Source organism: Typopeltis vanoorti, chromosome 5 (genome assembly GCF_054136105.1).
Source record: "Typopeltis vanoorti isolate ZY-2024b chromosome 5, IOZ_Tvanoo_1.0, whole genome shotgun sequence".
Taxonomy (NCBI): domain Eukaryota; kingdom Metazoa; phylum Arthropoda; class Arachnida; order Uropygi; family Thelyphonidae; genus Typopeltis; species Typopeltis vanoorti.
In genome coordinates this window covers 93,004,218-93,029,297 of record NC_143553.1, presented here as the reverse complement: position 1 = coordinate 93,029,297, position 25,080 = coordinate 93,004,218, and the positions used below count along the sequence as shown (strand labels likewise).

The 25,080-nt window shown below is 34.5% G+C and overlaps 1 protein-coding gene across 2 annotated transcripts in view; it reads left to right on the top strand.

The window, feature by feature from the left end:
• The window catches only part of Pomp (proteasome maturation protein), a 120,884-nt gene that overhangs the window by 61,820 nt on the left and 33,984 nt on the right, over positions 1-25,080 (top strand). For both annotated transcript variants that reach the window (XM_090392611.1, XM_090392612.1), the window contains exon 4: positions 24,623-24,724. In XM_090392611.1, the coding sequence (XP_090248737.1) occupies positions 24,623-24,724 (102 nt within the window). The remainder of the gene's footprint in view (positions 1-24,622; positions 24,725-25,080) is intronic.

The following is a 25,080-nucleotide window of genomic DNA, read 5'->3' as shown; positions in this document are numbered from 1 at the left end:
AAGCCGGCGAAACTAGTTGGTAATTAAATTAGTTATTCACCTACACTTGACCAATATCTAAATAATAGTTAATTTTCGTTATTACTTGATATAATTTTCCATTGACACCATATAACTGTAACATGTTGAATAGCTTCTCTCTTGGCACCTTATCATTTGCCTTTTCCAGATCGACAAAATTTAACTACAGATCTTTGTTATATTCCCATGCTTTCTCAACTATTTGTCGTAAAGTGAAGATCTGAACCTGACAGCCTCTATTTAGCCTGAATCCAGCTTGTTCTTCACCAAGCTTTTCTCCCACAATTCTTCTGAACCGTTTCTCAAGTTTTTCTTATATAGATCTTACCAGGAACATTCAGTAGGAAAATACCTCGGTAATTCTCACATCATCATCAGCAAATTCCTGACATGTACCTTCAAGGGGTGTACAGGATATGATAGTACTACATGAAATATTTACATCATTACTATCTATCTATCTACAATTTTCCTCCAAATCAGTCTGTTACTTGTCAAGGCTCTAACATTATCAGATATTATATTTCTGTCGTCTAAGGCACTTTGTACCGTATCAATCCACCTATATCTTGGTCTTCCTCTGGGTCGTTTTCCTGCCAACCTGGCAGAGAACACTTGTTTTGCTAGTCTTTCCTCGCCTATTCTGTTTAAGTGACCATACCACCTGAGATTAGCTCTGCTAATGCATTCCTGGATGCTGACAATGTCAAGGTCTTTCCTAATATCCTCATTTTTAATATGATATTGCAATTGATGCCATCTGTTCATGCCTCTAATCTTTCTCAGGACCCTCATATCTGCGGTCTCTAGTCTTTGGTCAAGTGTTTTACTTCTGACCCAGCTCTCAGATCCATAAGTTAAAACTGATTTGAACACTGTCTTGTATACAGTAATTTAATTCGATTAATTTCTCTCTTATTCCATATGAATTTATTCAGTTGACTTCCTACCATACCAGCTTTGTTGATTCTGTTGTCTATTTCCATATTTAATTTACCATCTTCACTAAAAATCGTGCTTAAGTAGCTGAAATGTTTTATTTGTTCCACGGGTTTCCCGTTCACAACACAGTTGACATTTTCAACAATTCTACCTATTTTCATTGTCTTTGTCTTTTTAATGCTGACCTTCATAACATATCTATTAAAACAGTTATTCAATTTAGTCAGGGAATCTTGCAAACTTGTAGCGGATTTATTTAGAAGTATAACATCGTCCGCATAAATCAAAGAGCAGACATTAACATCTCCAATTCCGATATCATGTTTAATACCACTTTCCTTCATAATGTGATCCGTATAGATAATGAATAACAGAGGGGATAACATACATCCTTGTCTCACACCAGATTTAACATTAAATCATCTTCCTGTACTTGCTTCAATTCTAACTGTTGACTTACAACTCAAATAAATACTAAGTATTGCTTGATATAATGTCCCCATTGACACCATATAACTGTAGTGCATTGAATAGCTTCTCTCTTGTCATATGCTTTTTCCAGATCGACAAAACTGAAATACAGATCTTTGTTATATTCCCATGCTTTCTCAACTATTTGTCGTAAAGTGAAGATCTGATCCTGACAGCCTCTATTTGGCCTGAATCCAGCTTGTTCTTTACCAAGCTTTTCTTCGACAATTCTTCTCAACCATTTCTCAAGTATACTTGCATAGATCTTGCCAGGAACACTCAGTAGGGAAATACCTCTGTAATTCTCACATTCAGTTTTTTTCCCTTTTTATATATGGGTACTATTAGAGCTCTACTCCAATCATCAGGAATTCTTCCCTCTGTCTAGGCCTTCTGAACTATGCAGTGCAGCCACTGTAAGACTTTTATACAGCCATACTTCAGCATTTCTGGTCGAATATCATCTACTGCCTTTCCACATTTCAAATCTTTGATAGTTTTTTCTACTTCAATCATGGTTATGTTTTCCTGACTGCATGCCAGTTGAGTGTTTTTTTGCCATTGTGCTAACATTGCTTGTTTCATTTAGCAATTTTTCGACGTAATTACTCTACTTCAAGGATAACTTTTTCTTCCATTTTCATGTCACCTTTATCATCTCTAACTCCTTTTACAGCACTTTCCTCCATTTCTAAGCTTCTTCAACAACCTCCAGAATATCTCACCACCTTCTTGATATTTATTTTATATGTTCTTGCCAAATTCCTCCCATGACTTTTATTTAGCTAGTTTTACACAGTGTTTAGCTTTCTTACATTTGTCTCTGTTTTCTCTAAGAGCACAAGCTGACTTATTTGCCAGGAACTTTTGATATGCTTTGTTCTTTTCCTTCACTGCCTCTTTAACTTCCTGTGTCCACCATGGAGTTGTGATTTTTCTATCCTTGCAGAAAACCTCACCACATGCCTTTTTGTCTGAATCAATCAGGGTTTTCTTCAAGGCTTGCCACTGAATCTCAAAGGTTTGGTTCCTGTTCTCAAACTCTTTTATTTTTTCTTCAATAATCTTTGTGTATTTTAGTCTACAGTTCACATCTGAGAGCTGCTCAACTTTTATTCGCTTTAAAACTTTCTTACATGTTATTGTTTTCAATATGAAATTCAATTTTATCCTCTGTACACTCTGGTGTCCTGCACCAGGAAGAAAACATCACTATCAACAATAACATAATCAATGAAACTTTTCTTATTCCTTGCTTGGTAATTCTCACATTCAGTTTTATTTTCCAAATTTAATTTTCTCCTTGGATGTACATTTGAATTATGAGGCTTAAAACTATTCCCTTTTCTACTATTTGATTGTAAATGAGATGCACAATTAGTACTAAGAAATCATCTCTCATCATTCAATATTCTATTCATATTGTCTCCTAAATAACTAAATTTCTACTCTCTACAAAGTACCTTTTTAACCTATCAGAGTGTACATTTATAAATTTACTAGGATTTTTGACATCTTGAATCCTAAAATTCACAGGAGAAAATTTGTCTAAAATTCTATATTGATCTAAAGCTTTCCTTCCTAATTTTCCAACCCTTTTTATACTAGATTTGTCATCTAATAATACTAAATCTCCTAGTGCAAATGACTTATACTTTCTAAAACAATTTATATACTGCCTAGTTTTCTGATAACTTAATCTACTTATTTCACCTACTAATCTGTAGTGGAAAATTTATCTACTACTCTTTCATTGTATCCTGTTATTAGGAATGAATGAAACAAGTTCATTAGGAAAGATTGGATCAAAGCCATACAAAGCAAAAGATGGTTTTTCTTTGATAGCAGAATGAAAAGCAGATCAGCATGCAAATAATGCTTGAGAAAGATATGTGTCCCAATCATTCATTTTAGTGTTTGCCAGATTGGAGAGTATTTGCTTTATATTTTTATTCAGCCTTTCACACTTACCATTACACTGGGTGGAATGGTGTAGTAAAAATCTTCCTAACGTTGAGTAATTTACATAATTGTAATAACAATTCAGATGTAAAATTTGCTCCTTGATCTGAAAGTAAGGTCTAAGGAGTTCCATATCTACAAATTATCATATTCAAGAACTTTCTTGCAATAGTTTTTGCAGTGTGATCCTTCATTGACACTGCTCCAGGAAAGCTAGTTAGCATATCTATGACTACTAGAATGTACCTATTGCCTTTTTTAGTAATTGGCAACGGACCTACCACATCAATAGCAATAGCCTGAAAAGGTCTGGTTGGAATTGGAAATGGTTGTAGTGGAGCTTTTCCTCTAAAAGGGGATCTTATTTGGCACTTAGGGCATGATTTCATATGTGAGTATGTCAGTCACTCTTCATACCTTTCCAGATGTAACGATCCTTTATTCTTTCCGAAGTTCTTGAAAATCCTAAGTGTCCTGCCAAATCAGAATCATGTGAAGTGTACATAATCCAAGGAATCATTTGAGTTGGTTCCAATATTTTCACTTTCAACCTTCCATCTTCCATTTGTATAGATAAGAGTAACCCATCTTTATCTAAATATACGTTTTCCAGGTTTAAAAATTTATCCATTTGAGTTTCACCCTTCCATACTGCCTCATAAATAGTTTTAACTATGGGATTATCTTTCTGAGCTTGGACAATCTTATCCTTTTCCCAAATTCATGAACTAGGGTCCTTATTCTTTAGAGTCTCAGTATTAAACACTTGATCATTATCATAATTATCAGCATGTTTAAAAACTTCAGGAGACCTCTAATTTTTCTTTGTTTCCTGATTTCCTGTCCAAACAGTATTCTAGTCCACACAAGGACATTGTATTATCAACAAAATTACATGCCAAACCATGACGTTTCACAAAATCAATTCCAAATATTACTTGTACATTTGGATTTGATGATTCTGGAAGAACTATTAATGGATGACAAACTTTCATTGGAAAACAAGGAATTGAAATAAAAACATTGATTTGCTTATCAGCTGAAAAAATCTGAATCAAATATACCCTTCAATTTTATTGGATAGCTTAAAACTGAAATGTCATTTGGAATTAGAGATTTAATTCTGTTAAATTATAAGAAATGAGTGAAATATGTGTACCTGTGTCAAGTAAGATTTCACAAGGCACATCTTCAATAAATCCTTGTAGAACTGTCAAAGGATTATCTCTATTAGCATAAGGAGCTAATGCTACATCAAACTCTTTTTCTCTGTGTCAAGTAAGATTTCACAATGCACATCTTCAATAAATCCTTGTAGAACTGTCAAAGGATTACCTCCATTAGCATAAGGAGCTAATGCTACATCACACTCTCTTTTAGGGTTGCAGCTGTCACTAAAAAAGATGTGTTTAAGAATGTTTTGGCTTTGCCCAATAATTTATTACAAAGTATAATTAATAAATGAAAATCTGGCCATTTTCCTAAATCTCTAATTTTTTCTGCATATTTAAAAAATGTTTCTATGCTATACTATCTCTTGAGAAAGAAGGTATTACTAAAGTTGGATTAATTAACCTAAAAAATCCCTCATCTTTACCTAAAGAAACTTCACCATTAGAATTACTATCTTCTGTAGCCATTTTACTTGAGGCAAGATGTACTTTCTGGATTCTAAAATAAAGTTAAGACAACCAATCTTGTCGTCGACTGCGCCATTGTAAAAATACCAGATTTTTAATTAATTTATTTTAATCCTTTTTATTAATCCTGTCGACTGCACCATTGTAAACATTAGAGATTTTTATACAGAGGATATTATCATAATATTAATCCAACCGGCTGCACCATTATTTAAATATAGGATTTTTATTAATTTAATCCTGTATATAGAAATGATCTCTGTTCAACAATTATTTTTAATTTATTTCCGAGTGTACCTATATATGCACAAGGGTTCACTCAGATTGGTGCAATGAACTTATTTTTACTATTTCTTACAGAATCCAAAAAATCACTAACTCAAGACCAAAATACAAAATAAACACATTTAATATAACAAAAACAATATATATACACTTCAAACAAATATTACATAAATAACTACAAATTAATTGGATCCAAGGCCTTCTTAAAAATAAACTTGCACTTAAGACTAGACTAAACACTATGTTTTCACAATGACAAAATGTTCATAACCAATTTCTCTCTCTGTCAAGGCACCTTTCAGAAGATATTTGACTTTATTCTTCATTTTAACAGGATCCTTTCTCGTCACTCATGTAGCACACATTAATTCTTCCTAACTCAATTCTGTTTCCTTTCCAGTAGACATAATTAGAGTCGGTGTCCTTAAGACCGATGAAACTTCCTAATCAGGGTTTTCTTGAACATTTCTTTAGAACATAAATAGCAATTTCTTTTATTCACTGTTGCTTATTGACAGTCTTAACTCTTCCACTTTAAAAAATTCACAGTTCAATGATTTCCTTTCGGAATCATTGAACTGTGTTCAGAACCTACTATAAATCTTCCAGTTAGCGTTTCCTCCAATATTCCTTTTAAAATGCCTATAGAAATATTTTCCTTTCTTTACCAATACTTATTCCACTTTGAAACTTCATAGTTCCACGATTCCTTTTACGGAATATAGTATTAATTTTCCCCCGACTGTCACATAAAAAACTCAGTTTCCTCCAAATCTAAATATCTGCCGGTCTGTGTTCTAATTTTCTCAACTAATGCTCTCTTGTTTACACTCCGTTAATCTGATACCGAACACCTTCCATGTCAGCTGTCAATCACACATCATACTTCACAGAGAGCATGCATACTTCATGAAAGTGGCAAGCGAGAAACTAAGTATTGTTACGTCATTGTTTTCTTGTTTTATATATCTTCCCTTTCTAGCTTTCAATTGCTGTTTTACTTCTTCAGATATCAGGCCTAACATACTTACATCTAGGATTGTTTCCTCTTCGGATACTGGTAAATTTATATTATGCTGCGCCAGCCAGTATCCTATGGCAGAAAAGATCCTTGCTCAGGGGAGACAATACTAGGTTCTGAGGCGTTCTCACACTATATTTTACTTTAATATGGCTATATAGATTAAGACTGCAGTCGTGACCTAAATCTATGATTATATACGCTCTCTAATTCCTTCCCACCAAAAGAGGTTATATTTTTATAAGTGGTAATTTGGAATCAGGCATGACTCAGGTATAGGCAAATAAATCATGTTTATTGGAATATCAAAGCAAAATACACTAAAGAAATTCAGGCTTTCAGTTTATCTCAATACTAAATAAGGAAACTCGAGTTAAAAGATCAACACACTATATTTAAATCAAAGGTTATAAAGCATGTAAGACACAGTGACTGATAATTGGGTAGACAGCAAATGATATGGTGTTAAGCTAAAATTCCCTTCTGCAAGCTATTCATAAGATAATATAAACTAACATTCTAATGTTATTCAGTTACTATAAATCTACAGTCCTAGTCTCGTCATGTCAAGTCAATCACATACAACACAAAAGACCTCTTCCAAACAATTCTTATTCTCAAAAAGAGCTACCTATCTAATTAGTCTGTCCACAAAGTTCTTTAGAATAATGTTCATAATTTACATTCACAAGTAATTTTCTCTCTTCTAAGGAATTCTAAAAACACAAAATAGAGTAATTCTACTTTACCGAACCTTTTCGGACGTCCTTCAGCACCACGTATATGTCTGGTTACCTCTTGTCTATTGGCTGTCCTTATGGCAGCGTAGGGGGGCTATGCTATCTTCATAATTATTGCTGATCATGGACTCGATTCCTTGCATCTCAGGAAACATCCCTATTCCTCTCGATGTGACCCTTCAGTGAAGGCTCGATTCTGCTAGGGCTGGAAAATTTCACTTTCAGCTCTGCATGGAATCCTACAACATTCTCAGGAAAGCTCGCCGTCTGACATCGTAGCACTGACGCTTCATCTCCCTTACTCGAACCACCGGCTAACTTCCGAACCAGGAAAAATGATAAGACAAGAGAGAGAGACGATACGGCGCTCATTCCCTTATGTTCTTTGTTCGAGCGCCCCCGTTTTCGGAGTCCCCTTTGCACACGACCTATATCTTTTCTTCCCTTGGGTTCATCCCTTGCTCTCCCCTTTGCTGTTATACTCTTTTATTCATGGAATTCGCATCGACGTACTTTCCGCATAAGCTATTGCCTCCAGCGTTATGCTGGACACGTGTAGTTGTATACCTTCTATGAATTGTTACTTCATATCTATCTGGTGAGTCACAATCATTCTATATAGCTAAAGTGAGGCTTAAATAATATTAACAAATTCCTCTTTTAAGACAATCTCTAATTCGATCTTGGTATGATCACAATAGATTAAAATACATGGTATATAAAATTAATGCAATTTTATACATATGTGAAGAAGTTTCACTTTAATCTCAGCTGATGTACAGGTATTTCACTTTGTTTGTCAGGGTCTAACAGACTTAGGTTAGTCTGTTAGACCCTGAATGAATGATTTCTTTGCAAGATTCCTTCATTCAGGATCTTAGAAAGGCCACTACCCCTTTTTTTTTTTATAAAAAGTTTTTCTAATTTTCTAGAAAGAACTTTTGTTCTTCTCCCTCAGTTCTTTGAAGAATGAACCTTCCATTCTTCAAACTTGAATTCTTCAAAAGTTTAATCATGGCCTGCCTAATACCCACATAGTTAGTTAATTTCTAGAGTGTCCTTGCTATTCTCACTCTTGTCGTGGTTTGTAACCTTTTCCTCAGTTTGTGCCCTCTCTTCCTCTAGTTTGATTATTTCAGGATCGTTTACGGTCCTTGACTGGGAGACCTCACTCAGTTTCGAATTTATGAATGTGTCAAACCCTATGTCTTCCTCCCCTTTAGTCTGCGATCCCTCTTCGGTTCCAGTGTTCCTCTTTTTTCTTCCCTGAAAAGAAACTTCCCTCCTAGTGTAATCACGAGAGAACCCGAACTTATATAGGAAATCATTCCCTAGGATCAATCTCAAGTGAGGAAGGGAGTTCCTTGGCAGGACTATAAAATTGTGCCAAGCGGATATTTTAAATCCTGGCAAGTTCACCCTCAGCCTCGCAGACTTCGTAGTGCTAGATTCTGAATGAAAAAAAAATTAAAATTATTGATACTCCCTTCAGAATCCAACATAATCCACCATATCAAAGGCTATAATTGTAGATATTATTTAATGTAAATCTCTTGTTATAAACTATTATTCATATAATTATCTTTGAGTTTTTTTTATTTAATTATTTAATCTAGGATATGTATTAATAATAGAAAGGACTCTGTATAAAAATAACGTTCAGATTATTTTATTTATTCCTATATTAATAGTAGAAGAATTTGTGTTATTCATATTTAATTGTATATTATCTGAATTTAAAAATATCCTTTTATTTAGTTTCTGTATGTAAAGGTATAATGTCATGTAATGCTTATGTACTGCTCTAATTGTTGTCATGGAGACAGAGTTAAAAGTAGAAAGTGTGAGCATGGTGGCGAATGAGTTATGGATGTGAGATGGAATTGATATAAGCTAGACGGTGAGAACAAGTTTTGGCGGGAAAAAGAAGGGAGGTATATAAACGGAAAGTGAGAGTAAACAGGAGATTCAAGGAGTCGGGCAGTCAGGAGTCAGCACTGGAACTAGGGACTAAGTACAGTTGGAGCACTCAGCATAGTAACGGTACTCAGAACAGTACAGTAGAGATGAGGAAATAATTTATTAGCAGCACGGAGTTAAGTAAGAGGCTATAGTAATAGGAATTAAGTGCTGTAATTAGATTACGAAGGATCGGGATGTAAATTGACAACTCAGAATATTGATATGGAATTCTGAAGTTAATGTTGAATTCCAGAGCTTTCAAGGAAGATTAGTGAAAAGCTGATTTTATTGCAAAGTAGTATATGAGGAAAAAGTGAAATTTCTAGTGCAAGTGTGTCTGCATTTGTGATGTGCTGAGATTAAAGATTAAGTTAATTTAAATAAGATTACTTTGAAATGTGCAGCTCCAGTTAACTAAAGTTAACTGAAGATAGTTAACTAAAGTTTTAAGTGTGCCTCGATGAATAATACGTGCAAGGATTTATTCCGGTAAGAACAGTTGTACTTTATAGCATTTTGTTATAAGAATTAACTCCTGTTAAATCCTAACATTAACTGTGGTGTTTATGCTGAAATTAGCCGAAGCTAGAAGATTAAGTCTTCTCCCCTTAAAGTGATAACTATCTCTTGACTGTACTATGTGATTTCTGACTAAGGAATAGATAGAGAATACAATAGTTAAAATATTTGCTGTGAATTTCAGTGATATTGAACTTTAGAACTATCTTTGTTATTTAAGGAGAAGTTAGATTTTAAAGACTCAGTGTTTGTTACCAAGAGTTGAGTGAATGTCATGAGTTGTTGAACAGAGTTAATTTTGCATTATCTTTTATCCAAAGTATGCTTATGTTTATATTATATAACCCTGCATTAATGTTTTGTTTTTTTAATTTCAATTTGTTGTTAGCCTGATTCTTTTTCACTGCACCGTTCATAAAATTATCGGACCTTGCGGGAACCTTAAATGTTGATGTCAAATTCGGCCTATAAAAAAAAATTAGGCTGCTAAAGTTAATTAATATTTGATTCCACTATTTTGCATAGACTGATCTGAATATAAGGTGGCACAGTATAATAGAAATTTCCCTATATTTGGATTAGTAATCAACATACAATTAATTAACCTTATTAAGAACAACGTTAAAACAAGATGGCGGATCAAAAGACAGGATGTACTATGGCAGGACGATCCAACAGTAGCTTGGGTAATAGAGGAGGATGTTCCCAAAAGTTTGATGGGTCTTCCTGGGTGTTTTACCCTTCCCCTTACATATGGTTCTATCTCCCTGAAGTAGTTTTTGGGGATAATAGAAGCCTGTGCCTACTAGTGCCCTAAAGTTTCTCCCACAGATCCTTCCTTCTACTTTTAATTCCGTGTTTTTTGATTTCGTCCTCCTTTCCCTTCCTCCTGTTTGCTAAACATGTGACTCGGCCTCAAACTGATAGTTTTTTTTTTTTAATTTCCCTGTTTGCTGAAACAGTTACGGACTAGATGTCCCGACTTATTGCAGCTATAGCATCTTGGGAGCTCCTGGAAATGACACCCAGAATTATCTCCGTCCGAGGACAAAGAATAGCTGTTGCATTTTGCTGACAGTTCTGATAACTTATGCATCATCGTGTCCATTTTATCGAGAAGTGAGGTCTGCATTCTTTCAACTTTCTGGCGGAGCAGGTTATTAATTCTTTCTTCTGGAAATGAGGAGTTCTCATGGATTGTCATAGAAGCTGTTGTCAGTTGACTAAGTACAGCATTCAAACGCTCCATGATGGGCTGCTGTAATCTCTCTGCGTCATTGTTTAATCAATGAGCAAATTTCGCCAAGACCTGGTCTGCTAGTGGCAACCTGGTAGACTGTCTCAGGTCTATTTTCTTCACTTCCTTTCTGTGCCCTGTGCTTTTCTTTCCTCTTTGGATGTTCTACCTTAGCATCCTGATCCCTAATACTGTTTCTCTCTTCTCTAATGACATTGACTGACCCAATTGAAGCTGTGAGACAAATGTCTCCAAGCCTTTGCTTTCTTTGTTTTACTGCTGTAAAGCATTCTTCTAAATTTGATATGTCCTTCCCAAATGCTGTTTCCTTCAGTTACTGTCTCAATCTCCCCCCCCCCCCCCACCCCTCCCCCAAATGTCGGGAGACTGCCCAGTTAAGATGGTGCCAGTCTTTGTCAGAGACACTTAACGTATTGGCAAGAGCTAAGACTCGGTTGTAGTAGTCTGACACACTTTCTTGGTCTTTTTGCACCATCTTCTGGAGCTTCCATAAATTTGGTCCCACATTCCTTACTTCAGAAAACTGAAGTAAGGAATTTAAATTTATAGTAATAATCTGACACACTTTCTTGATCTTTTTGCACCATCTTCTGGAGCTTCCATAAATTTGGTCCCACATTCCTTACTTTAGAAAACTGAGACATTAGGACCTCTTTAAATTTATAGTAATCTTGCAAACAATTAAGTCAAATCAATCACATACGACACAAAAGACCTCTTCCAAATATTTCTTCTTATTCTCAAAAAGAGGCTAACTATCTAATTAGAGTCTGTCCACAAAGTTCTTTGTGGACAGACTGTTCATAATTTACATTCACAAGTAATTTTCTCTCTATTCTAAGGAATTCTAAACGCAAAATAGAGTAATTTTACCGAGCCTTTTCCGACATCCTTCAGCACCATGTGTATGTCTGGTTACCTCTTGTCTATTGGCTGTCCTTATGGCAGCATAGGGGCTACGCTATCTTCATAATTACTGCTGATCACAGACTCGATTCTTTGCGTCTCAGGAAACATCCCTATTCCTTTCGATGGGACTCTTCAGCGAGGGCTCGATTCTGCTATGGCTGGAAAATTTCACCTTCAGCTCTGCATGGAATCCTACAACATTCTCAGGAAAGCTTGCCGTCCGACATCGTAGCACTGACGCTTCATCTCACTTACTCGAACCACCGGCTAACTTCCGAACCAGGAAAAACGATAAGACAAGAGAGCCGATACAGCACTTATTCCCTTATATTTCGTTCGAGCACCCCCGTTTTTGGAGTCCCCCCTCTTTGCACATGACCTGTATCTTTTCTCTCATTTGCTGTTATACTCTTGTATTCACGGAATTCGCATCAACATACTTTCCACGTAAGCTATTGCCTCTGCCGTTACGCTGGACATGTGCAGGTGTATACCTTCTTTGAATTGTTACTTCATATGTATCTGGTGACTCACAATCATCCTATACAGCTAAAGTGAGGCTTAAATAATATTAACAAATTCCTCTTTTAAGACAATCTCTAATTCGATCTTGTTATGATCACAGTAGATTAAAATACACGGTATATAAAATTAATGCAATTTTATACATATGTGAAGAAGTTTCACTTTAATCTCAGCTGATGTGCAGGCATTTCTCTTTGTTTGTATAGTTTAGTGTGTTAGACCCTGAATGAATGATTTCTTTGCAAGATTCCTTCATTCAGGATCTAACAGTATAATGGCTGACACGTTGTCTCTGTTAGTAACAAGAGAATGTCTTCATAAAACACAAACACTTAATAATTCTAAACTGCAATAAAATTCCTTTAAAGTAACACAACTATTCAAATCTGGTAAGTACATCCATTTTTTTTAACTTCTTTACATTTCATTTTGACAAAACAATTTCAATTACGGGCACATTGCAAGTGCTGACAATGCATGTTATGAAACTAATAAACAATACGTAAAAATATTCAGAATTTTAAATTATGATTATTTTACAACTTCCGATTTCAAATCCTCTGTAAACTCTGGTGTCCTGCATCAGGGAGAAAACATCACTATCAACAATAACATAGTCAATGAGACTTTTCTTATTCCTTGCCTCTTCTCTCCATGTGAATTTGTGCAGATTTTTATGTTGGAACATGGTGTTAGTAATAACCAGTCCATGTCCTGAGCAGAAATTCAACAGGTATTTGTCATTATTATTAGCTTTGCTCTTTTCTCCAAATTTTCCCAAAATATTTTTGTATGTCTGACAGTCATTTCCTACTCTGCTATTTAGATCCCCAACAAGGACCAACTTTTCCTTTTTTCAATTGTGTCAATTGCGTTTTCTAAACCATCAAAAAATTCCTCCACTTCTACCTTAGTAGAACCTTCTGTGGGACCATAGGCACAAATAAGTCTCATCGTCCAGTTCCTCATTCTGATAGTTGCCCACATCACTCTACTTGAGACTGCCTGCTATTCAAGAAGATTAGCCTCGTATTTTGTGTTGAATACTATGGCTACTCCTTCTTTTCCTTGATTGTCATTGCCTGAATATAACATTTAGTATTTATTGCTCAGAAAGATCTCACCAGTTTTTGTCTGTTTTGTTTCAGTCACACCTATTATGTCGATCTGGTACTTATCTAATTCCTCAGCTGGCTCCATTTCTTTGGCATTCAGGCTTCTTATGTTGATAGTACCGATCTTTAACTCTGGTGATATTGAGTTGGGGTGTGCTTTCAGATTTGTTCCAGTAGCTGACTTTTCGCTGTTCACCCTGATTCCCTGACGAAAACAACGAGGGCCTTGTTTAACCAGACGATGCCCCAGCCTGCATGAAATTTTGTCATGTTGTACCATCATTTTCTATGTTGGTTTAAGCCAATAAGAATACATTTCGGTCGGCTAAATCCCAAATTGCCAGCCCATCCTCATTCGTTCAGTATCCAGGTAGAAACCCAACAGGGTGCACCACGAGAAAGTGAGGATTGGAAATCAGAAACCCTGGTCGGTTCTCCGCATTCCTTTAAAGGCTATGTGGAGGTCTCCTCTCAGTTAATGCTTCAAATTTTCTAATTCATTTAACTTTGTTGGTGTTCTGGACATTAGTTGCTTGGGAGTTAAGCATATCTTTAATACATTTCCAAATATTAGTTTCTGATGATGAAGTCTTCTTCCTAGAAGACTTCATCCAATGCAAAACATGAAAGTGAAAAACTCTAAGAGAGAGAGAGAGAGAGAGATAAAATATATAAATTATTAGAGAACAACAGCTATATATTAAGTTACAAATAGATTGCTGACATTTGAAAGTGTTCTGGATTCCACAGTATTGTTGAGCATGTTCATGTGGATATGAACTCGTGATTTTCTTTTTCTATATGTTATTTTTCTTGGATAAAAGGAAAAAAAAATTTGTATGAGTGTTATAATCATAGATATTAGAATTTTTGAAGTCTAGATGACAAAGATGACAGTTTTGCCAACTTCAGTACAGTTGATGATATAGTAGCAAAAACTAATTGCAGAAATAATTATGTTGAAAGGCTTGCAGTTTACCACCAGCAATTTGACTAATACTATGCAAAAATAACTTTCATATTAAAATACAGTAATAATATTAACTATTGCTTTCACATGCATGCACACACACACACACATAATTGTAGAAAGGGACTATTTTTGGTATCCAGGAGATTCTATGACCTTAATTTTTGTTAAAGTTAGCCTTATACTGGGATTGCATCACAAGATAATTTAAAAAGATGTTTAGGCTTTTAAATACAAAACAGCTTTATCTGGTCTCTAGTGCAAGAGAGAACTAAATTATCTAACCTTTAGTTCACCAATGCACACTGTGTGTGTGTGTGTGTGTGTGTGTGTGTGTGTGTGTGTGTGTGTGTGTGTGTGTGAGAGAGAGAGAGAGAGAGCGGTTTATAACCTTTCTTGTTTTGGATCCTGAACTTCGCATATCAGAATGATTTTGCTATGCCATAATTATAATAATATAATAATCCTTATTCTAACATGACAATGCAGGAAGAGAATTTTATAAAGTTTTTTTCCTGCATTTTCATGTTTTGACAACTAACTTTTAGCAATTAATCAATAATTTTCTTCTCTCTCTAACCCCTAAAGCTGATTGACTAGAACTACAAAGCAGATTGTAGTTCAATATGCATAAGAATCTGGATGGGAAGGAAATTAGCAATGCATGAGAGATAGCCAGTGGAGGTATCTGAAGGAAGCAGTATCAGACTGTATACCCAAGATCAGAAGGATAAATCAGGTAGGCGTTTAAAGGATGAGCAGGAGCTACAAACAAAGAAAATGTGTTGTGGAGAATATATAAGGAGGGTGATCAGCAAGCTCATGAACAGTACAAGGCTCAGGTAAGAAAGATAATTAGTATGATAAAGAAGACAAAATCAGATTGAGAAGAAATTAGCCAAACAGGTCAAAGGAAATTCCAGAGAGTTCTTTTGCTATGTAGCAGTTAAAGGATGAATTATGAAGGATAGCTTTAACAAGTGCTGGTGGTAGCAAAGTGACGGAAGCAAATGAAATTTACTGAGTAATGACTTTGCAAGGGTCTTTCATCCTTGAGACATGTTGACAGGAACTGATGTGAAAATATAGGTTAACAAATTGGAAGTACTTAGGAGATTGCAGAATTTCAATGCAAATACAGTTCTGTGGATTAGGTGTGGTGCGGTATCAGCTTGTCTATTACAAATATGTGCAAAGGAATTGAAAATGCCTGACTGGGCTGTTTAAGTCAAGTCTTGGCTCTGGTAGTCCTATGGGAGTAGAAGAGGATAAAATTGTTCCTTTGCATAAAGGAGGTTCGAAGACTGTGGTAACAGATTATAGATGAATCAGTATTGCAGGAGTGGTGATAAAAGTTGGTCAAAGATGGAATTCGGGAATGGGTGGATAAGAATGTGATACTCTATTGAGGGCAGCATAGCTTTGTGAAGGATGAGTTATACCTCAGTAATTTACTAATAATGTGACAGCTGAATTGGATAAAGGAAATGGCTATATGATGATACTGCTGGATGTTGCAGAGGTGTTTGATAGGATACCACATGGAGCTCTGTTATGCAAAGTGAAATAATTGAGGATGGATATGAGAATGGCTGATGGACAGATAGCAGAAAGTAGCATGTGGAGGAACAGAATCCAGGAAAAAGTGACTAGTATTCAAAATTAAGTTGGCTATCATCTAACACCTTTTTATTCCCATACATGGGGAGTAGGCGAGGCCGTTTTAGCCCTATCTAACTTTTGGAGACTGAGTGAGCAGTACAATCTCCACTGGTACCTAATCAGAGATGTTGGCCCAAGGCTATCACTACTTAAGCGGTATGCAGTGAAGAGAGATGGCTCAACAAGTGCCGCCATCTCATGGTCCCTAACACTCGTATTTAATGTCTGAGATAATATGGGTTCTACAGTCGATTTTCTTGAGTTTATGGGAGGAAAAACCCGCTTGCCCTTGCCAGAGATCGACTAACTCAGGAACCAGTCGAAAAAAAGGCTTAGAAAAATTTCTTCTAGTTGCTGACTAGATTCGAAACCAAGAAGTCTTCCTTCGTGCTGTCAAGCACCGTAATGTGCAAACGCCACATCGTGGTAAACTAAATACCACATATTCAGTTTCTTCACGATTAAGCTACTTCACATTAATTGTCTTAGTATCCCATAATGCAAATGTTCAGAGTGTTATGATGCTATGCATAATGAAATGGCCACCACCCAGACCAGTTTTTTCCACCTTTATTGAGGTTTCATCAGCAGGAGCCAGATCCAGAAGAGATACCAAGGTTGAAGTACAGAAGCCTAATTTGGTCATTCAACCTTCCTTATGAAATTATCAAGAGATGACTGAACGGTGAACCAACCATTACTTGCTATAAAGGATTGCGAACCATCTGGATGTTTTGATTTTATCTTCTAAAAGACCTGCCTTCATCTGAAATCTGAATTGTCATTAAGCCATTAAAAAGTATTGACATATATATACGACAATCCCTTGATTAATGCGGCGTCGATTAGTGTCATTTTTTTCGATACCCAAATTTGTTTAGTGCGCCTCTAAAATTCAATTTGTGTGCCTATATACATCTTAAAAATAAATGTTACAGATTTAAAAATTTTTTTAACTATACATTTTTTATGGCTAACTATTTTAAAAAATCACTCACCGGGATGAAATAAGTTAATTACCGATTTGAAACATTTTACAAAGTTATTTTTAATGGTATATTACACTATTTCCATGTACACTATGTTCCAAATTTACTGCCAAAATTTATGTTGTCTGCTTTACATGGCATTTTGCTGATCATGTCTCATGCAATTGTTTTCTTGACTTTTTTTATTTTAAATTATTTTCCTAACCTTTAATAATGAATAAAAGAATTAGTGAGCAAAAAATAGAAGTGTGAAAATGATTCAAAAAGTAATCTGATTGGAAGAAAAACTTGAAATAATATAGAAAAATGAACAAGGCCAGTCCAGAGCAAAGATAGGACAAGAACATAAAAATGGGTGAATCAATTGCTGAATACAGTGTGGAAGAATGTGCTTCCAAACGTCTCGCATATTGCTAGCAGTAATTTCATTCGACTTTGCGACTTTATAACCAGGCTGAGATTTCTCTGATTTGGCAAGAAAAGTCTTGGAAGGCATTCACTTCCAAAAAAGAAGGCCAGTTTCATTGACATTAAATATTTGTTGATCACAATAGTCCCCTTGTGTAAGATCAAGTTCATCATGCATGCACTCGAAATCCAAGTATTATAATGTTTGAATTAGAGAGACTTCTTTTTACATGGATCGAAGATTGTAACCAAAAACGGATCCTGCTAAACACTGGCCTTATTAAATCAAAAGTATTGTCTCTTTGTAACCTGAAAAGAAAGGGTTATCAATGATGGAAAAGAAGAAGAATTCCACATTAGTGCTGAGTGATTTGAGTGTTTCAAAAAGAGAAATAGCCTACTTAATGTTCTCATCACAGGCAAAGCTGCAAATACAGATAAGGAGATATCCAGAGATTTTGAAGAAAATTGCGTAAGAAGGGGTCTATTGTGATCAATAAATATTTAATGTCAATGAAAACGGATTTTTTTTTGGAAGTGAATGCCTTCCAAGACTTTTCTAGCTAAATCAGAGAAATCTCAGTCTGGTTATAAAATCGCAAAGTCAAATGAAATTACTGCTAGCAATATGCAAGCTGTTTGGAAGCACATTCTTCTGCGCTATGCAAATGATTTTAGTCTTTTCAAATGAATCTAAGTTGATTAATTCTCATTCTGAGAAGTTGAGTGATTCCGACTTGCCAAATTTAGATGCACAGCTGGAATATCCTGAAGAATGTGAAGAAAATTTAATCACTGACAAGCCCAAAGAAGTTTCACAGAAACAATTTAAAAATAGTTTTCATACAATCGAAGTTTTTAAGCAGCAATACTTAGATACTGACCCTGGTGAAGAGAGAACCAGTAAAATTTGCAGAAGAGGCAATAGGGCCATATCGTCAGTTGTATGAAAAAAAGAAACAATGCCTGCCAAACTACGTTAGCTCTATTCTTTGTTAAGAAGCAGAATAATAAATTTATATTCTGAATATGTTTTATTGTCTTTCATCTTCATGGTTTCCTTTAATTAGGCTCTGAGACATACCCTAATTCTTTTATAAAAAAAAAAAAAAAAAAAAAATTAAGGGTCAAGAAAGAAATCCGAGGAACGAATTATACATTTTCCCTTAGGTTATTATATTCGATTAGTACATTTTCGATTAATGCGCCTATTTTAAAGAGCGCATTAATCGAGGGATTGCTGTATGTGTGTGTGTGTGTGTTGAAATTTGAACCATATTAAGCCATAAATTTACATCAGCTTTTAAGTTTTTTGTAGGGAGGTGCTGTTTTGGTCTCGACCTTCTCAATTTTGTGTTTTTTCATATATTTACACTGTAGAAGATGTTTTAGATATATATGTTTTAGATCAGTATTGTTTTATCTTTGCACATTCTAATTAATTTGAATGTGATCTCTCCTTTTACTGATATTCACTGATATGATACGTTAAAAACATTGAAGGTTTTCCTCCATACATTAAACTGTTCGCCTTCACAAGCTATTTTGAAAGAAAAAAAAAATTACAAACATTGCAGGAACAACACTGGGTTTTCTCCGTTACGCTTTCCAGCTATTACTGCAGCATTTTGGACCTTTAGTTCTAATCCTCCTTTTAATTCTGCTTTGTAGATTTCATTTTTGAAGTTTGTATCTCTCCACTATTAGATTTTTGCATCATCTTCCCAAAAATTAAATCACTTCACGAATTTATTTATTTTGTATGGGGTCCCCCCTTTCCTCCCCCATCCCTTAGGATGGGTTGAGCCCTCCTAATGATGGATTAAGTATTTATTTTTATGACTGTAGATCCATGTGTGTTCATAGGGCTAGTTTACCTTTCCTGGGGGATGAAAACCTCGAGTTTCCAGGTTAAAAAAACTCGCCTTTAGTTGAAAGAGACCAAAAGTTCCTCACATCATGGATGGGAATCAAACCCAGGTCTTTCCGACCAAAGGGCTTCGTTTATACTGACTGAGCTACAGAGGCTCTACTTAACGAATCTAGTTTAGAAATAGAAAGCAGGTTAGTCTTCATTCTATGTTAAAAAAATAAAAACAAACTCCAAAAGATAGATACAGAAGTCAGCAACATAAAAATCTTGGCCCACACCTTATACTCCACAAAAGCACTGTTAAAACAGAAACTGCAGTAATAAATCATATTTCCCTCCATTTTATAGCAATAAATCCATTGTGAACCTGTGGATAAGATATTAAGCAGTTATAGCTTTCATCCTCGATTTCTCTACGAGAACATTTTTAGGATTTTCATTCCATGTGTCAGTAGGTTTATCTGAAAAATTTTCCAGGCTTATACACATTCTGTAAATCTGGAGACTGATTTGCAATATTTCTGTTCCTTTCAAAATAACCAACTTGATCCATTGTCTCATCAAAGAAACCTGTGTGGGTTCCTTGGTATTGTCATTATAGTCAGACAGGAAGATTCAAATGTACACTTAACATCATATTCCTAGTACCACAAGTGTGGCATTTGGTCTTGTTCATCATGATATTTTTTTCTTGGCACATAGTCCATTAGAGAAAAAAAATTATATAAAATTATGTATTTTTGCACTTGAAAGATTATATAAAGAAAGTTGTGAATCCTTAACTACCCAAAATTGTCCCAGTTGTGGAAAGTAATCTTTATTAAACATCCATTGCATATATAACTCATCAGCATTCTTCATCAAATTCCTGATATTCCTTTGGACTATATGGTAATACAGATCAAACTCTCATGCTTTGAACATGGCTTTGCCTGCAGTTATTTTAATTATTTTGCTTGATTGTGATTATTACAGTTTGTTTGCACTGACTATGAAACATAGGCGGAAATTTTGCAGTAAATATGTATTGCTTGCAAGCTGTTATAAGGAGAAGTAGGAGTTCCTGGATAAATTTCCGATACTGAAAATGTTTTTATGTGTATAAGCATGATGTAGAGCAGTGGTTCTCAAACTGGGTGCTGCAAAATTTTGAATCGTTTATTTGAGAAAAGCAAAATATTCAATTGCCACAAATAACTAAATCAAAAACAAAAAAATTATATATTTTGGTTTTACTGGCTGAAGCGTATATAAAAATTATCATTTTTTGTATCACTTATATTATATCCTGGGATTTCATTAGATCACTGCATGTCGTAGTAACTAGATATGTGATGGCACATAAATACTGGGGAAAATGAACTAATGAATGGTTAGTTGTCCTGCTGTCTGTTTTAGTATTTCTCTGTTCAGTGTGACAAGTATTATACATGATCATTTCTCCTAAACAAAAATCATGAGGCTTTTGTCATCGGTGAGAATAAACGAAGTACGATATTAAAGTCATTAAATTCAGTGAGTAGAGGTTTTTCTTATTGTTATGTATTCCAATTATAACGAGAAACATCGTAAACAAATGTTTTTCCTTTTTCCATTCGGGAAAAAAAAAATTATTAACTGAAATTAATTTTAAAATAAAATATTAAAGTTACATATGCCCTTCAAAATCATGAATAATTAAAGCTAACGAACCAATTCGCACTAATAAATTATCAAAAACTGATACTTGCATTAATGAAGATTTGACTATTTTTAACGTTCAGCAACAAAAAAGCACTAATGAAACAACAGAAACAGAAAGAATAAGTTCGTGTAAAAAGGGAACAATGAAAAAGAATGTAAAAACTCGTTTATATCAAGAGAGCTATCTAAAAATGGGATTTACGTGGTGTGTTGATAAATTAATTCCCAGACCTAAGTGTATTTTGTGTGGTTTGGTTCTATCAAATGAGGCTATGGTTCCTAGCAAATTATTGCAACATTTCTCCACAAAACATGACAACTTGTCGAATAAAAATCCCGAATATTTCAAAGAGTTAATAAGATTACAAGAAAAACAAAGTAAAAGTTTTGTAAGAGTTTACAATTTCCGACCGAGTTCAAGAAACGAGTTATTTAGTCGCTAAAATAATTGCGAAGGAAATGAAGCCTCATACTATCGGCAAAACCTTGATTCGTCCAGCCTGTTCAGCAATTGTGAGAACAATTTTTGGTACAGAGGCAGAAGAAGAAATAAAGAAGATTCTATTATCAAATGATACTATGAGTAGACATATTAATGATCTGTCAGTCAATATTGAAAAGTCAGTTATAACCAAAATAATCGAATCAAAATTTTTCAGTTTGCAGTTAGATGAGTCAACTGATATCGATGGTAAAACACACTTACTTGTTTTTACTCGATTCATTGAAGATGATAAAATTATCGAATAATTTCTATGCTGCAAGGAATTCGAAAAAACTACGACGGGAAAAGATGTTTTTGATATAATGAACACATATTTTAATACAAATGGTCTATCTTGGAAAACTTGTGTGGGTATATGTACAGATGGTGCACCTTCTATGGTTGGAATTACAAAAGGGTTTGTTTCCTTTGCTAAAGAACATTATAACGACTCATTGCTTCATTCATCATGAATCATTGGTGGCAAAGACAATAGGCTTGGAATTAAAAAGTGTATTAGAAGAAATCATTCAGATGGTTAATTATATCAAGGCCAGACCATTAAAATCTAGAATAGTTGCACACTATGTGAAGAGATGCAATCTCATTACAAGAATCTTCTTCTTCATACCGAAGTAAGATGGCTTTCAAAAGGTCGTGTATTGAATCGTTTTTTTTGAACTTAAAGAAGAAATATTAATGTTTTTCCAAAATGAAGACAAACCAGAATTCTATAAATTATTACAAGATGATTTTTGGTGTTCCAAACTAGCCTATTTAACAGACATATTCGATCATCTGAACAAGCTGAACTCCAACATGCAAGGAAGAAATTAGAATATTTTGACATCTACAGATAAAATTAAAGCTTTTAAAGATAAAATAAAAATGTGGAAGTTAAAATTAAGCACCAACAATGTAGAAATGTTCCTTAAAGTTGCCTCCAGAAAATGTAAGAACACTGATCTGCAAAAGCTTATTTACAGTCATTTAACACCGTTATTTTTCAGACATTTCAGTCAATTTATACGATTGGATTCGAAATCCATTTGTAGAGTTAACATCGGCAATGAGTGAGTTAAGTCTTATAGAAGCCGAAGAATTAATTGATTAAGTAACGATCGTACGTTGAGATTGAAGCATTCAGAAATGTGTCTGAATTCATTTTGGATAAATTCATTTTGGATAACAACTATGAAGGAGTACCCTAATATAGGATTCAAAGCACTTAACATCTTATTGCAATTTTCTACATCTTATTTATGTGAACTGGGTTTTTCTGCACTCGTAAATATTAAAACAAAGAAGAAAGACTAAAGGCCCTTGAAAATGAGATGAGAATGTGTCTCTCAAAGACAAGGCTTAATATCAAAGAAATATGCAAACAGCACCAGGCACATATTTCACATTAAGTTCATATTTTATTATCTGAACCTTTATAATAGCTTTTGTTTTGTATGTTTGGGGTTGTTTGAAAATAAGCCAATTTAGTTTAAATAAAAATCTGTTTTCTTTTAAACACGCTTTCCTTCATATCTTTAGTATGTGTAATATCAATTTATTTATGGGTTATGTATGCGAGTCTTTCAGAATCAATTAATTGGCACTTTACTCCCTATAAAAAGCAAATAATACTAGGGGTGCCATGAAATCTATTTATTGATTTTAGTGTGCCGCCAGACAAAAAAAGTTTGAGAACCACTGATGTAGAGTGTGGAATCAAAGTTTTTATCCACAGATGCAGATCAGCTAAAGGGAGATTTAATTAAATTTTGGTGATTTTCATTTAATTTTTGCACGTGTGCCCTGGCAGCCTGGAAGTATAAAGACAGTAGTATCCTCTTGTCACATGTTTTGCAGCATTGCTGATACGATAAAATTGGACTCAGCACATCTATCTTTCACCTGCATTTGATACAGGAGATGGTTTATATATTTCATAAAAAAAGAAATCTGAAGGGGGGGTCACATTTGGACCTCAGAGGCCTAATGTAGTGCACCATCATGCTTGAAGAGGTATTCTTGTAGTCAAATGCAGCTTGCTTGGATACATTACAGCATTCACATAATTCAAAGTTTGACCATCTGCATGTTTAATTTGAATCATATGCTTTAATTTCATTACAGCACGTGAAATTTCACTTCTACACTGGCTAGAACTTTTTGGTAGTTTATCATGAGTGGGTTCTTTACAAAGTGTAGGCAGTAACTGACTTACGTAAATTTGGACTAATGCAAATTATAGTGAAAGGACTAGAAAATGGTAAATTATAAAAATTTTATTTACCTCTCCTATGTTATTCATGTGCCATCTGACAATGTTCATCCATAACGCAGATAACCCACATTGCATGTGTGCACTTTACTCAGTCTTGGTTTCCATACGAACATGATTTTAGTGCCGCATATTTTTAGTATTTGTGCAGATCCCAATGCTTCACAATTTTTAAAAGTCTAAAGAGAAATAAATGATGACTTAGTTTGCTATAGAGATATTTATGAAGAGAAAAAAAAAACAAGCCATGTTCAATTATCTCTTGATAATTTCATAAGAAAAGTTGAAAAAGTTAAATTTTCATATACTACTAATTACTGTATTATAACTTGTCATTAATAATTACATATTGAAATAATTTGTGTGTGAATTTTGTGATTGAAATGAATAGATATAACCTTTAAATTTATTCACCACTTTGTACATGTACTGTAAACACATAAGCAATAGGGTGTGATTAATGGGCAACGGGATTAAATCCAACTTATGTAAAATTTGAAGATGTGTAAAGCTTGAGGAACATAACTCTTACTTAAGTTGGGGACTATGCTTGTATTTGCTATAGTGAAGAGTTGACTGTACTTATTCATGATTTCACTGAAAAATTGTGGCCTATGATAATTATACTGCTCACATATTTCTTGAGCTTTTGTCCTATTAACTTCAGTTATTTAATACCATTTTAAGTTCCCAAACATGAAGGGTTGACACCCTTCATGTTTGGGACCTAAAAAAATTTTCACCCACTGGGACATTAGGCTCGAAACTTCAAATCATTCACACTACAACAAATCAGTATAAATGAACATTAATCATTCTATTTCCACTTAGCTGTAAAATGCTTTTTTTTTTCTGTTTCATATGATATTATCAAAACTAAATAAAGAATTTTTATATCTATTTCACAGTATAAAAGCAACTCAGATCGAATGAATTTTGCAGTGATGAAATCAATTCAAGGACTTCATGCGCCATTACGTCTGATAGCTGAGAAGAAAGCTGCATTAAAGGTGATTTAAAAAGAAAAAAAAAAGCTATTCAAGATAGATTTGCAAATTAAAATGTATTAGTTTTGATATGTTATTATTCATCTTTATTTATTTATTTGAAATAGCTTTGCAGAAGAATTTATTGTGCATCTAATAACACCATTATATTATTGGTGCCTTCAGAGAGTCAAGTATTCATCAAGGGATCCTTTACAGGTCATCGTCTTCTTTAGCTAGTTGAACCTCTTAAGGTTCTTAGCTGCATGCACCAGCTTCTTCCATTCCTTTCTGTCTTGGGCTTTTTCATGTCGGTTCTGAATTCCCATTTCATCTAAGACTTTTTGGATATTATTCTTCCAACGTATCCACAGTCTACC